The sequence below is a fragment of the Helicoverpa zea genome, chromosome 9 (assembly GCF_022581195.2).
Source record: "Helicoverpa zea isolate HzStark_Cry1AcR chromosome 9, ilHelZeax1.1, whole genome shotgun sequence".
Lineage (NCBI taxonomy): Eukaryota > Metazoa > Arthropoda > Insecta > Lepidoptera > Noctuidae > Helicoverpa > Helicoverpa zea.
In genome coordinates, this window is record NC_061460.1 from 11,484,261 (window position 1) to 11,499,338 (window position 15,078).

At 35.8% G+C, this 15,078-nt stretch overlaps 1 protein-coding gene and 1 long non-coding RNA gene across 3 annotated transcripts; one reads left to right on the top strand and one right to left on the bottom strand.

The window, feature by feature from the left end:
- Window positions 1-1,813: 1,813 nt before the first annotated feature.
- On the top strand, window positions 1,814-15,022 carry LOC124633554 (diphthine methyltransferase). Of its 2 annotated transcripts, XM_047168832.1 has the most exons (6): window positions 1,814-2,029; window positions 2,213-2,406; window positions 11,083-11,222; window positions 11,410-11,868; window positions 12,105-12,240; window positions 14,694-15,022. In XM_047168832.1, exons 2-6 carry the CDS (start codon window positions 2,219-2,221, stop codon window positions 14,992-14,994), a joined length of 1,224 nt encoding a protein of 407 aa, XP_047024788.1. In that variant the 5' UTR covers window positions 1,814-2,029; window positions 2,213-2,218; the 3' UTR covers window positions 14,995-15,022. The 2 variants fall into 2 exon arrangements, with proteins under 2 accessions (XP_047024788.1, XP_047024787.1); XM_047168831.1 differs by lacking the exon at window positions 2,213-2,406.
- LOC124633556 lies at window positions 13,186-14,057 on the bottom strand. The gene is made up of 2 exons (XR_006984750.1): window positions 13,827-14,057; window positions 13,186-13,595 (listed from the first exon to the last, which is right to left on the bottom strand). It is a non-coding gene; the product is annotated as an uncharacterized LOC124633556 (long non-coding RNA).
- Window positions 15,023-15,078: the final 56 nt, after the last annotated feature.

A 15,078-nucleotide genomic window follows, 5' to 3' on the forward strand; every position in this document is an offset into this window, starting at 1 on the left:
TTCCAAAATACAAAGCCGGGTCAATGAAAATGCAGTAGATCACAGGTCCAAAATACGAAGCCAGGTCAATCACAGAAGCAGTCAGTATCAGAGTCCAGGAACACGCAACAATCGTAATAAAAAAACCAGAAAATAACACTCAGAATAAACCAACACGTTAGAAAACGGAAAACGGTTTAATTTAAAAGTATGGTCGACTGTCAATGTCAATCGTCAGTGTTTCAAGTGGTTTCAAGTCATAGACATAATATTAGTAAACAGGACTGCGCATATAAACCCAAAAAACGAGCCGAGTGAAACAGTTAGTACGGAGGCTGTCTGTCCCTTTCTAATAGGGTGACTATGAGATTAAGCTATGTGAGACAAATCCGAATTTGCTAAGATTATTAAACACAGATTAGTATTGAAGTTTTAACTTACGCAGTTTGTGACCTTAAGATACTAATAAAGGCTTTTAATAATTAGCGGAAATTAGCAGTATAAAAGCAGGAAGATTCGAAGTGAAGACTGTTTTTTTTGTATTTCTACTTCATATATAGACTGCTGAGCCATTTATGTCGCCTTTCTTCATTTTTTGGGAAGCTATAACAATAGTACAACAGTTTTAAAATCCATCACCCATATTTTGACTCGTTACAAGAATTCATGGGCACCCTAGTTGTTTGGTTTACGAAAATGTTATTATTAGCTAACCTGTGGAACGATATATTGCAACCACCATAGGATTCACTTTTGCAAGTAGAAACGCAACACTTTTTCACCATTTTAATAGTTTAAATTGATTTAATACAAAAAAATATAAACAAAATTTTAAATGCTGATTACGCGCCAAGAATGTTCAGGGTTACCGCTAGAAAATAAAAAAAAAGCAAAATAAAAATTTATGTTGTTTATGTTTTAATAATAAATACGAATAAATTAATGCGATTGTTATTAATTTGTTGACTTACAATTGTTAAAATAAGATAAAAATATAAGTGATTCAATTGTTTTTGGGAAGACAAAACTTTTGATCACAACATTTTTTTTTATGCTGGCAAGGTGTTAGAAAGAGACAAACAGCCTCCGTTCGAACTATCCCTCTTGGCTCGGATTTGCCTCTGTGTATTATGCAACCAATTTAGTACCTTATTGCGTTAGAATAGAGTTCATTTTCGTAAATATATATTTTGAGCGTGCGCAATCTTGTTTAGTAATATTATATCTATGTTTCAAGTAGTGTGATTATTGTGATTAACTAAGACGTCCTCATAGATAAAAAAGAATTAAAAATAAATCATAAAATTATTTAATTACAATATTTGTTAATATTTCTAATCACAAAACTTTTTTTAGATTTGTTATTAAATCGATGAAATATCGGTCTAAGGTGCAGTGACATCTAGTGACTAAAACGAAGTACAAATACCCAAGTTACGGGGCATCCGTCACTAGATGGCGCATTTCTAAAAAAAAACCTCAGAAAATTATTGTACTTCAGTTGCATCCCCATGTTGACAATTTCTGATTTTTTCTGAACGATTTACCAAATGACTGACAGACAACATTGAAAGAAAAAGAATGCGGTACTGTAGAGGAGCTTCACGTGAAATGAAACGTTATAAAAAACATATATAACAAAACGAAACGTTGCCTTACATTTTTTTACAAGAAAAGGAATATTTAAAAAAACGAGATCCACATCAAATTCAAAAGCATCACAACAATTAAATAATGAATTCTCTGAATCCTAAAACTTTTCATTTACAAAAATATGTAATAAATCTTTGCTGTTGGCTGTATGCTACAATGTCTATGACAAGACAAGACCCATGAAATAAAAAAGATTCAATATTGTCAATGTGGTAATTTGTAGACTTGTTTGTTATTTACAATAAAATAATAAAATACGGGTTTCATTGACTAAAGTCATTTGCATTTACGGAAAATTTAATACATTCCACAATAAGTTGCTAGAACCGCTGTAGGTGTCATACTTGTACGCTAATAACGTCGGTTTTCTTGGAGAGCCCGAAGGCGATCGGATTAGGTATGTCCTACATAACACATAATTTATTGTAGAATTTATCACTTATTACCCGCGGCCTGTGTTCAAATGTGTATTAATCGTGAAAACGTATATTTATGTTAGATTTAAGATCGGTAAGTTTCGTTTTGTTGATGTTTTCTTTCGATTTCCTTTGTTTTGTTAATGTTAGTCAAATTCTTTCAGAGAACGATGGAAGCGATGGACATTCAGGCCGTAGAATCGAAACTAAGTGACGTCACTGTGACGGCCATACCCATGAGCGGGAAGAACATACATAAAGAACTGAGCCATGGGAATACTAGTCAGGCAACTATATCCACTGTCCCCGCGACTTCTCCATCGTCTGTTGGCAAGGATAAAGACAACGGAATGTCGAAGTACGCTCAGTTGCTAGCAGTCATCGAGGAGATGGGTAAGGAAGTCAGACCAAGTTACTCAGGGAGCCGCAGCTCTGCGGAACGTCTCAAGCGTGGTATCATCCATGCCAGGATCCTTGTGAGAGAATGTCTCATCGAAACCGAGAGGTCTGCAAGGCAATAGCTTGCTGATGAAGAAATATTCACAGTCAATTTTAGTGTACCTCAAGTTTTGGTAAAGTATGTTATGAAATGAGGAAAAGGATTGAAAAACTGCATGTTGATTATTGTTGATTGTCTTATAATAGAACTTGGTAACTGGACAGTATCTTTAATCAAAAAGTGAACAATTTACTAACTAAATCCAAAACTATTTTAGCTAAAATATTAACAAAGATTAGTTTATCAGTAGTAAGTGACAAAGTACTCTATTGTAAGACTATACACCAATAAAATGTAACTGAAGGCCATTGAGACGTCACATCAAATCAGTGTAACAATGCCCAATTTAACCTCTCATAAACTATATCTATGGACTCTATAGCATAGAGTCACTTATGAAACCTTCTTGCATACAAAGATTTGTCTCAGCAGCCAGTATTTATGGTTTCTCCATTAACTTCTGAATTAACATTAATGTTCGGCCATTCAGAGAATGCGTTCCTGACACGTCGCGATTGAACTGACGACGTAACTTTGCAATGGCGTTGCAGTTACGATAAAAATATTTTTGCTGGTTGTTTACCGTTTTAACAATTGAGGAGCATTAAAACAACATTATTATATCAATAATCAATGAATGTTATTACGTCGTCAGTTCAATCGCGACGTGTCAGGAACGCATTCTCTGAATGGCCGAACTATAGTATAAAAACTTCTTTAAAATAAGGAAGATTTGTTTTGAGTTTGAGTTATTCAAATTCATTATTCCATCAGATAAATTCCATAAACTGTTTATTATTGACTGCAGAGACAATTTCACAAAGTATACATAACATTTTTGTCTTTACTTAAAACTAGACTTCTATGCTTTATGTTGATATTACTCATGAGAATGGCAATTTGATTGTTTAAGAAATGTTTATAAGTAAAGGTTTTGTGATTGGTTTAAATTTTAAAACATTTAACTTAATGTTTTCTCGCAAGATTAGGCATACTGCTGAGTTTTAGACTTTTATATTTATTTTTCTAAGGCCCAGTTGTGTGAATGGCAATAATTGGGAAGCAGTTTGTTTTTTATGAACTAAGCAATATACCTTTTGCCCTCTGTGGCTAAGAAGCAATTTTTACGTTAGGAATAAAATATTGACTTGTTGATACTCTTGGTTCTATCAACAGTCAGTGAAAAACCATAAAAGTTTAAATTCAGCAGATCATTTTGAAACATCTTATTTATTAGAATTAAATATAATTCAGGGTACTTAGACATAAATATAAGAGAATTTAGTTTAAAGTTATGATCCCATACAAAATGGATGTAAGAACAAGACAACAGATTATTTTTTCAACTATGGTGGCCTGAGAAATGTTTCATACAGAAATAGTTGTTTAGTAATACATTTCAATGTCTGCACGATTCTCATTTTACTTGTCAATGACAGAATCCCCAACATGGGCTCCAACAATGCTACAATAATTTTCTCCTATCTCTGTATGTTATGTATCAAGGGCCACCTATAATTCCAAAGATAGCAAATCCCCTTTAGTTGGCTACGTAGCTTGCTTGTCAAGCATGCATCACCTGGAGCAAGCATTTAAACAAGTCTTTCAATACAGCTTGTTATGCATGCTTGACTAACAGCCGTGGTAGTCGCTCATATTTATTGAAAAAAAACATTTGATTTGATAGTGATAAGTGGTAAATGTAAGTTGGCAGTTGAGAGAACAATAGTTATTGATTCAATGGTTAGGAGATGTAGTTTTATTTTTGAGACAAAATAGAATATTGTTTATTCTTGATTGCAATCTAGTAACAACTATCTCTTCTACCCATTCAGTCACCCAACTAGTTGGTTTATGAACAGTTAATGTCCTGAATGATAACAGGCTGTGATTGCAACATTTATTGTGAACATCTACCTCATACACAAACAAAATATTAATATTTTTAATGTTTAATGTCATATATTTAATCTGTGGCATAGCTTAATTGCATAACGTTGTTGTGTACCGTTTTGAAAATGTATTGTAGAGTACGTGGCGCTGCTGAGCTAGTAGAAAAGTAATAATTTGAGATACCTGAGATTTATAGCAATATTAAAAGCTGTTTAAGATGTTGTTTGTCTTAAAACAACAAAAAACTATTAATTGCTCAATTTAAAACATTTTTCGTTAATTGATATTAATTAAATGACCGGCAGTCTCTGCCATAGACACAGCCCAGTGGCGCCACAGATAAAGTGTTTTTAAAAGCATAGCACAATAAAGTGGATCTAGAACTATTTAACAAATAAGAATATTAAACAAACTAATTATTCTTGATTTTCCGACGATATTACGTTGATATTATAGAAATGGCTTGGTTGTTTTTAGTCTTATTTGGTTTATCCCAACATCAAGCCTTTTAAACAGTGGTTAGATACAAACAGTAATTGTACATAAAGTCTTACATCATTCATAAACGTTTTTTTTTAATTTACAGTCAAGATAAAAAATATGTGGACACAAAAAATCTAATCAAAAGTTTGGTAATTGATTGTCATGTCAGCCGACAGACGCCCACTGCTAGACATAGGCCTCTCCCAAAGTTGGCCAGTTTGCTCGATCTTCAGCAACCCGCATCTTGTAAATTGATCATTAAATCATTTCTAAGAGGGTTTTTAAGCTAGTTTTTTCTTGTACATATTTACTGTTTGTATACTCCACTGTGTCTATTTGTGACCTCATGATAGTTTACGTCATAGCTTGTAAGAAACGTGCTCATTGATTTATGATCATTATCGTTTGTTAGCTGTTAAGTTGTATATATTTAGTTCCTAGTGCCTACCATGCAACGACAATAGTTCAATATAAGGGTATAGACGAGCTCCCGATTTATTTCGAACAAACCTTTGTATAAAAAAGGATTAGTTTAAAATTATAGATTTTAATCAAAATGTTATTCCAAATTGATAACTGCGTTTGTAATACGATTTTATTGTTCTTTATTTTCAAAAAGTTCCAAGTCTTAATAACACTTAAATAACACAAGGGAACATGATTTTTGTTGCATGAAATATTACGAGTAATATAGTATATTTTTGGGCTACTAATTTAAGATCTGAAGTCAGAATTTGTGTATCAGCGTTAGTTTTTGAGATATCAACAAAACGTGATTTTTAAGAAAAGCATATTTTCATTAACAAAAAACAGACAAAAAACTTTTTTTATAAGATTTTCTAGCTTGATTTGGTTCACTAGGTCTGTTTTAATGCTGCAACAGTAGTTCGCCATCATGTTGGTATCCAAATGACCCTGGGACCGGTTTTATATAGTCCGAATATCTTGATGGAACCGTTCACCTTGTTCTTCACTGAGATCACCTAGATTTTCAGGGAAATGATCAAAATGGCTAAGGAGGAAGTATACCTTAATGCTCATATTATAACCAAGCTGTTGGAAATGCGACAACATCTTTTCAAAGTGCTTTGAATAGCTTTCATCCTTTTTGTTTCCTAGAAAATTTTATGCAATCCAAACGAATTCATTTCAGGCATTTTTGTCGATATCGGTCATGTAATTATGAGACTTCTCATCCTTCATCAACCTCCTTATTTGTGGACTATCAGAAATTCCGCCTTTTAGTTTCTCTATACTCAAATTATGGGACTTTTCAGATATGTATTGAGCATTTTTGTTCAGAGCTTTCAAATTGTTTCATGAGCCCAAGTTTGATGTACAAAGGTGGTAGCACCTTTATTAAGGTAAGGTAGTAGATAACAAGTTAGGGTAAATCCATTTGGACCGATTTTTTTTTGTTACTTCCGTGTATATCAACCACGCAAAAAAACGACCTAATGAATCGAGGGTTCTCGCTAGATCATCGGTGTTTGGTACTGGAAATGGGGTCTTTTCTTATTTTTTCATAACCTTAAAGTCTCGACGCATGTTTTACATACCATTTTAGACATCCAGTAGGTATCTGTCGCAAGTGTCCAAAGAAAATCCAAAGTACTCAAAGTACACCCGTTTTAAGAACTCCGACACGTTAGTCTACAATCTTTAAATGTATATTCACCACAAATATTACAGAAATAGTTTTAGTATAATTTTCACAGTTATTTCGCAACATAGAAATAGTAAAAGTTATATACTTTTTAAATAAAATACTCTGTTTTATGATATTTAAGTGTAACTAGTTCGAAAATACGGTCAATAGCTGTATCTCAAAAACCAAAGCTGTTAGAAAAAAAACGTGGGTAGATTTGAAATCAGCGACCTCGAATTACGAAAAAACAGTCATAAAATTTCATGCTACAAAAAAAAAACCTATTTTGTTCCCTTGTGTAATTTACAATTACGAATATACTCAAAAATACCACCGATATTAGAATTAAATTACCTCCAATTAGTAACCCACGCTCGTCTGTACTATATCATGTTCAAACGTTAAGAATTTCGGTCCAACTGCCGTCAAGTATACTTCTTAGATTAACTAGAATTAAGAAGAATTTACGAAGTAGATTTTAAACTCTTATAAAATAAGTTACCACTAATAAATAATGTACTTACGTAAATAAATGTTATTGTATAATGTAACCCCTTGAAGTCCATTTCGATTGATATTTTTGTATTTATGAATTTTATCTGTCATTTTTTAATTCGATATATTGCTTCCTTAGCATATTTTAATGTCCTCATTCATTTGTGATTGGCTGTTAAAGATCAGTCATCGTCATTGAGCTTATTTAAAAATATTGACACTTAAAAATTACTTGACATAATTTTTATAATAATAGCACTATGTAATGTCGACGACTGTACTTTATCACGACACTTGACAATTGTGTTATATGGATTAGGAGTTGTTTACACCATTTTTATTACATTTCTTCACGGTATGGAATTGTCTCTGAATCGCTGAATTTTAACACTGATAACGAAATTAATTTGAGGAAACCACTTGGAAAATATATAGGTTTTACTACCTGCTCCACGTAATTCATGTTAGTAGTGAAAATTGATTTGTATACAAACTAATGTTGATTCGATTATTTAGTCGCAGAATACAGATTTAATGATAACGACAATATAAAATGATAGCGTATACGATTTGTAATTACTGTATACTCTTGTAGGTAACATAGAAGTTCTTTAAAACTGAAAGTTCTATTTTATTATATCACCAAAACTAGAGACAAATATGTCTTATTTTATTTTAACAGAGTATATTTACATATCTTTGTGATCGCTGTACTATTGTGTGAAATTATTTAATACATATTTTTTAAATAAGTAAATTGTATGAAGTTCAAGTGAATATTTTCGGAAAAACATTTCCAAAATAGACATTAAAACTTTTATATAATTTATATTTATAATGATACGAAACTTACAGTGATACAAACTTTAGGTCGGATGAAATTAAGGATATAATTTATACTTTGCAAAGCATACCAATGTAATTTTAAAATAGTATGTATTTATGACATTTTAAAACATTGTAAAATCATTAATTTGTGAGATTATTGACGGTGACGGCGCAGGGTCCTTGCTCATATTTTAAGAACCACTAAACGATTTGAAATAGCGTTAATTTGGATCATAGCTGTTTCAATTATTTGAGGATTCATATCTTCTCACTCCACTGTGACACAAAGAGATAATGTACGAGTGGGTGAAGTTCCAAAAAATTGTTTCACTGATCTACCGATTTCACTGCTTACTGAGGTAAATACATTTAGCACACATGCGCCGTCGTTCGTCGAAAGAATCGTGATTTCGGGACAGTCCTATATTGTAAATTGTCACTTCGTTTGTCCCAATGTAATATGTAAGAGGCGAACCACAACACAGTACAAATTTTAGCAAGTTATTACCTACGTGTAAAGTTGTGAATGTAATGAAGATATACTTTGCTCGTCTTTATAGCGTTAGTAATTATTCATGTATGGGCATATTTTTATTACAATAAATGGGTTTAAAATAGAATATCTACTTTTATTTCTGCTATTTCCCATACCTTATATTCAGCCCATATTATGTCTGTAAAGCCCTCGCGAGATGTCGGAGAGATGTCGGCGTCCCTGAAAAGTTCAGCTCTCGATGGACTTGAGCTTAATGATGAGCTCATTGCAGAAATATTTCGACATAAGCCTTTTTAATTGTTAGTCAGTTTTTTCTTCAGTTTCAATCGAAGAAAACTATAAAGGTTCACAGCCAGTGCCGGCTTTAATTCTACTAGCGCCCTGGGCGAGATTTCTACGGCGCCCTCAACTGCAATTCAAACCCATACGAAAAACAGAGACATAATATATGTAGTTACCGATTGCGCGAGCGAAGCGAGCGCGAATTTTTTTTTCATAGTTCACAAGTCCAAGCAAAAATTACCTAAAATGTAGCCCAATCGTACATAAGTTATTGCTGGTTGGTGAATGCAAAAACACGGGAACACAGGTTCTGATTGCGCGAGCGAAGCGAGCGCGAAATGTTTTGTTATATTTTAGAACTCAAAACAAAAATTACTTAAAATGTTGCCCAAACGTAGATAACTCTTTGTTGGTGTTGGCGCCTATGAATTAAAATTTTGGGACTTAAAGTAGTACCATAAATAGAAACTAGAAGTTACTTTCTAATTAATAAAAGGACTTAAAAACGACGCTACCTTTTTGCTAGGGTAGACAAAAAAATGTTGAAAAATAAAAACAACTATAAAGTGAAGCAAGCCCGAAAAAGCTTTTTTGAGATTTGGATCACTAAAAGTCCTTAACATATATAATAAAAGGCGACTGTGAAGTGAAGAAGTCGCGAGCGAAGGGAGCGCGAATTTTTTTGAGTATTGGGACATTAAATTCAAAGTAGCTATATGTGAAAAAAACGTAAGTGTAAAGAAACCGCGAGCGAAGCGAGCGGGAAAATTTTTGAGTTTTGGGACATAAAAGTAGTGTATCTGTTATGGACCATGTGATTAATTCGGGCATTATAAATAATGCCCGAGCATTATGAATAATGTCTAGCTTTATCGGGCCAAGTGATTAATAACTATCTTAACTTCATTATTTATCACATTGCACGGGCATTATTATATTGCTACATGACAGTTGGGCAATTTGATAATACAGCTATATTTTACGCGGTACGAGGGCGGGGAGGGAAGTACGCATGGCGTGACACGCTTTGACCAATCAGAGACAGCCATTCTTAATTTTATTTTATGTTATATTTTTAATATGACTTTCCTTAACATTTATATGCAAAAAATAGTGGATTTTTAAGGCAGAAGTCCTTGTGAGGAAGCGCCCGGGTGTCAACACTGTGCGGACAGCCCCGAGGACACGGTGGACCACACAGTCCAGGTCTGGTTCAGGCCATGGTCCGGGGCGAGAGGGAATGGGATGCCGTCGCCTTCTTCTGCGAAGCAGTCATGCTCGAAAAGGTGGCGGCGGAACGTCAGAGAGTTCGCACCTCTTATCCCGGCCGCCGCGCTGGACCAGGTAGACACCACGGGCGCCGGGTGTCACGAGATGACTCCCGGCCGCTGTAGGCGTGGGTCTGTGGGCGGTTAGTTCGGGTGGCTCGCTCATGCTTATTTTTAGGCAACAGACCCGTGTTGGCGGCGCGCGTTGTTCCACGCGCTCCTCAAAGAGATGACAGCAACCCCAGCGGGGCCCATCAGAGCCAAGGTCTGCCGGGGCTGAGGGATTGTTCGAAAGACCGCGGCCCTGGTACATAAAAGGCCTACAACGGAACACGACGGTCAGTCAGTAAGAGTCTGACACCCTCACCGCTGCTAACCCACAGCGGGGGGTCATTTGATGAAAAAAGGCAGAAGTCCTTCATAATTAATCTAAATCATGAGGCTGATTATTTAAGTGGTTTAATATTTAGTTTATTTTAAGTTAAATGGCAATAACAATAAAAAAAATGAAAATAAACATGTTTTTATTACTTTGCCCAAAAGGTCACGGGCAATATGTATACTGCCCGGTCAATTTGATTATTTGAATAATTATTATCAAATTGCACTCTCATATTGGGCATTTTTCATAATGACCGGGCATTGTGTATACTGCCCAATTTATCACTTGGTCCATAACATATCTAACGCGCCCGGCATTGTATGACAATACATTAATTTAATTGAAATTTCTTGGTCCAGGAGCGTACCGCGGCGCCCCTGAGCCCGCGGCGCCCGGGTTATTCGCACACCATGCACCATAGGTTAAGGCGGCCCTAATGCTATCCATACATTTGGATACAGTTCTTGTAAGCTGCGATCTTTGATGAAAATTAAAACAAAAATAGGAGTAAAATTCTGATCAAGGATTGGTTGGGGGCGCCTGCGGCGCCCCTTATGTCCGGCGCTCTGGGCCGTCGCCCAACCGCGCCCTACCCTAAAGCCGCTACTGTTCACAGCGTTAGATGATTACTTCAGTCCCCTTTTTTACTTGCTGGCCCCAAACAGAGCATAACTCATATTAAGAAGGCCTTCATGCTCGCTGCTGAAGGCTGCTTCAATAGATCATAACATAAAATTATTATTTCTGTCCCTCCGTTCAGCTCGATGGCGGTAACTTGGCAGAACAAGTGTCGCTGGGACACTAGCTACAGCGCCGACTCCGTAGAGTGGTGCCCTGTGGAGCCCTACCGCGATGTACTCGTCTGCGGGACTTACCAGCTCGATAAGAAGGATGAACAAGGTACAATACTTACCATATTACTCTTCAACTAGAGGCTTCTGTTAATTTGTAGGTACACAATTGTCTTAAGGTAAATAGAACCCTAAGGATATCGTTCCCCGTGTGATTGAGATCGGGATGAAACTTTTAAATCCAGATTAATCTCGAGAGTCTATTAGTCTCAAATTGTATTTTAATTCACTTTCAGGAGACTCCTCAGCTAAACAGACAAGACTAGGAAGAATATACCTATTCGTAATCAACAACGAAACCAAAGACTTGGTTCCAATCCAATCAGTAGACACCTCAGGAATTCTAGACCAGAAATGGTGCTACCATACCATTCGGGACTATCCCACATTAGCCGTTGTCACTTCAGTGGGTAATCTAGAACTTTATCAATTAAGCAATGAGGATGGCTCGTTACAATTAAAGCTTTGGTTAAAGCACGCGATTTGTCAAGATGTATTAGCCCTGTCAGTTGATTGGTCGACCAATAAAACGTCTTCGGAAGAACCTTGTTTGGTGGTCAGCGATTCTGCTGGTTGTGTGCATATCTTGAAAATAGTGGAAGATGGGATTCAGGTCATAGGAAAATGGGAGAGTCATAGCTTTGAAGCGTGGATCTCTGCATTCAATTATTGGAATCCGGGTGTATTTTATTCAGGTTTGTAACATGGCCGAGTTGATATTTCCCCAGATTCTGGATACATTTGAAGTCATTTTCAGTATTTTTTTGTACAATCGATAAATCTTACTACTGCCCCTCAATGACCATAGACCTCAACTTTTATAGCTGAAAACTTATAATCAGAATTTACTTATTTAACTAACAGGACAATGATGAATAAAAACTACAATTACGCGTAACCGAATGTCGTTATTCGTATCCTGACTCCACAGGTGGCGATGACTGCATATTCAAGAGCTATGACGTCAGAGTGCCAGATGTTGCCACTGCTGTGAATAGGCGCCACGAGGCGGGTGTCACTTCAGTCAGGAGCCATGTGGATGAGGAATATCAGCTGTTGACTGGAAGGTAGGTTTTATTAAGATATACTTGATTTTGAAGTTCATACTATCCATATCTTTTGGACCCCAGTTTATGAATCTATTCCGAAAGGTAACAATTAAAAAATGGCATGTATTTAACGCGGCGACTAAGTAAAACGAATATAGGTTTTAAAAAATAATAGAGTGGGTACCATTTATAATGGGTTGGCAGCTAATAAGGAGTATCATAATAAGTAAAAGGTAGCATATTAATATATCAGTTATGAGGTCCGTTTTAATTTAAACTAGCATCAAGTTTTTCTTTTGGCAACTGAATTAATATCTAAGCGAAAACTTAATGATGACAATAAAATAGAAAATGGGCATTCATAAATAATACAAATCAGGTTCTATTTAAAATTGTTTGGATGAAGAATAAATATAAACTAGCTCATATTATAAATATATTGTGCGACTTTTTAATAGCTTTAAATAAACTCTAAAATGGCATGAAGAAAAAATATTTTGCGGCTGTTATTTTAAAAATTATAGGTGAATAGCATGGAAGTAAGCATGCAACATGCAGCAGGCATGACTTCTGTCACGGCTCCGGCGGTCCCATGCGAGCTTATCGTCGCAGATGGTTTTCACGCTCACGTTCAAACTACCTGCGCCTCAGCTCGCAGGCCGCCTCGCCCCTCCGCGCCTACGCGGTTTTGAATTGCACTCTAGGGGTAGGGCCGACAAGACTACGTGGAGTCGGTTTTGCAGCGATTCGTTTTCGTGACTAACTTCAATTTTTAACACAATGCTTTTTTAATTGAAGGTTATAAATAGCAATATGCTAATTAAAATGAATCCAAATTAAGTTCTACCATCTTCATAGTGCGCCAAGTGAGATAATAGGGGAAAGGGGGATAGCCCCGGCCAATTTTGTTTTTTTGTTATTGTGATTAAATTATCAAGGGAAATACAACGAAAACTACGAAAAAATAATCAACACAATATTTATTCGTATTAGAATATTGAAAATTTGAACAAAAATAATATCCAATACGTTTTAAACCCACTTCAAATAGTGGTCAAATTTTGATATCTTTTAAAAGTGGCGGGTAGCTCCGGCCACCTTCGTAATTAGTGGCCAAATCGATTTTTGGCGACACACACATCGTAGTTATAGTACAAATCCGATGGATTTATATCTACACATGCCTCGTGAGCCCAATCTAAATCCAATCCTGACCCAATCCTGCAGAGAAGTTTGTGGAACGTCATACTGATCTGCGGCAGCTCTCTCAGAACATTTTTTCTCAAGCACCGCTTGAATGGCTTTTTTTCATGTTTTCTTCACTCCAGTCTCCGCGATTCGTAGTTCTAGTTTTAAATTTCGGCATTGTGACACTGAAATTTTTTTTTTTTTTTTAATTAAGACTTAAAATATTAACCTCTATATAGACTAACATATGGCCGGGGATACCCCCAAAACTAATGGCCGGGGTTACCCGACATGACTTTCTTCGAAAAAAAAAAAAATAAAAAAAAAGCAGCTAATTATACGTTGAAATAAACTTCAAAGTGCAAAATAGAATAGTATTCCATTATGTAAACAAAATCAAATAAATAATTACTTACCTTTATCCAATGAATAACGGTTTTCGAAACAATTGAAGTCACGCGGCCGTCGACGACGAAAAAGAAATTCACTCTATCACGCCCGAACGCAGCGGTCAATCGACTTCAACTGTTTGCATTTGACGAATTACTCTTAAACGCACATGGAGATCACACGAACTTCAAAATCACGCCGCGCGAAATACTAATATTTACTATGGCCGAGGCTACCCACCGGCCGGGGCTACCCCCCTTTCCCCTACTACCGCACATTCCGCCGTTTTCAAGAAATTATGATAACAAAATATTAATAATTAACTCTTATTCCTTTTTATTGTACTCTTTTTAATATTTAGAGCTATCCACAAAGCGAAGCCTGAAACTGGGTTTTTAGTCGGCACAAAATAGTTGGTAATATATTATCTTTGCCACCCAACTAACATTATTAGTCGCCAAGTCATTATAAATAGCTCCTCACCTAATATTTCAATTGACTGGTATAGTTTATTTGCTGCCCAAACGCAGCTGCTAGTTTTTAGTTTTTATAACACCCTTAATTTCGAACCTTACATATTATAATAGTCGCGAAAATATTTAATCGCTGGCAAGTTATTTTATTTGTTGCAAACATTTGTCGACTTTTAAGTTATTAGTCACCCGGAAAATAATAAGCCTTAAAAAATTACTGCGTTTCAACATACACTCCAACTCCATATTGATTTTAATTATAATATACTTGCTGCTAGTTCTCCCAATGTCCCGGCCTGACGCCCCAGAGAGATCTACTCTTGTCGGATTCTAGGCATAAGATAATTTGATTGGTAATATAGTTTGTTTGCTTGAACGCGGTAAGACCGCTGGCGTTCTCATATATTATCTCCATTACAGTTACGACGAAAAAGTCCGACTGTGGGACACGCGAAGCCTAAAATCGAGCATCAACGAAATCGACGTTAAGGGTGGTGTTTGGCGGCTAAAATGGCACCCAACCAAGGCAAACATCGTCTTAGCGGCGTGTATGTACGGCGGGTTCCGTATACTACATGTAGAGGACCAAATGGAGATCCTTACGGAATATATGGAGCATGAGAGCATAGCTTATGGAGCTGATTGGAAGTTTGAAGACAGTTTAGTGGCTACGTGCTCGTTTTATGATTGTAAAATGCATATTGGTAAGGTTAACATGTAGTTTTATCTAGTAAAACTGTTTATTTTGATATTGTCTTTTATTTGAAGCTTAATAAATGCAGGTTAGGTTAGCGAATTGGTAGGT

Bases quoted from the DNA above. Each gene is read 5' to 3' on its own strand.
- LOC124633554 (XM_047168832.1), top strand. From the start codon at position 2,219: ATGGAAGCGATGGACATTCAGGCCGTAGAATCGAAACTAAGTGACGTC. The intron at 11,223-11,409 runs GTACAATACTTA...ATTCACTTTCAG, and splicing joins CGATAAGAAGGATGAACAAG to GAGACTCCTCAGCTAAACAG. The intron at 11,869-12,104 runs GTTTGTAACATG...CTGACTCCACAG, and splicing joins TCCGGGTGTATTTTATTCAG to GTGGCGATGACTGCATATTC.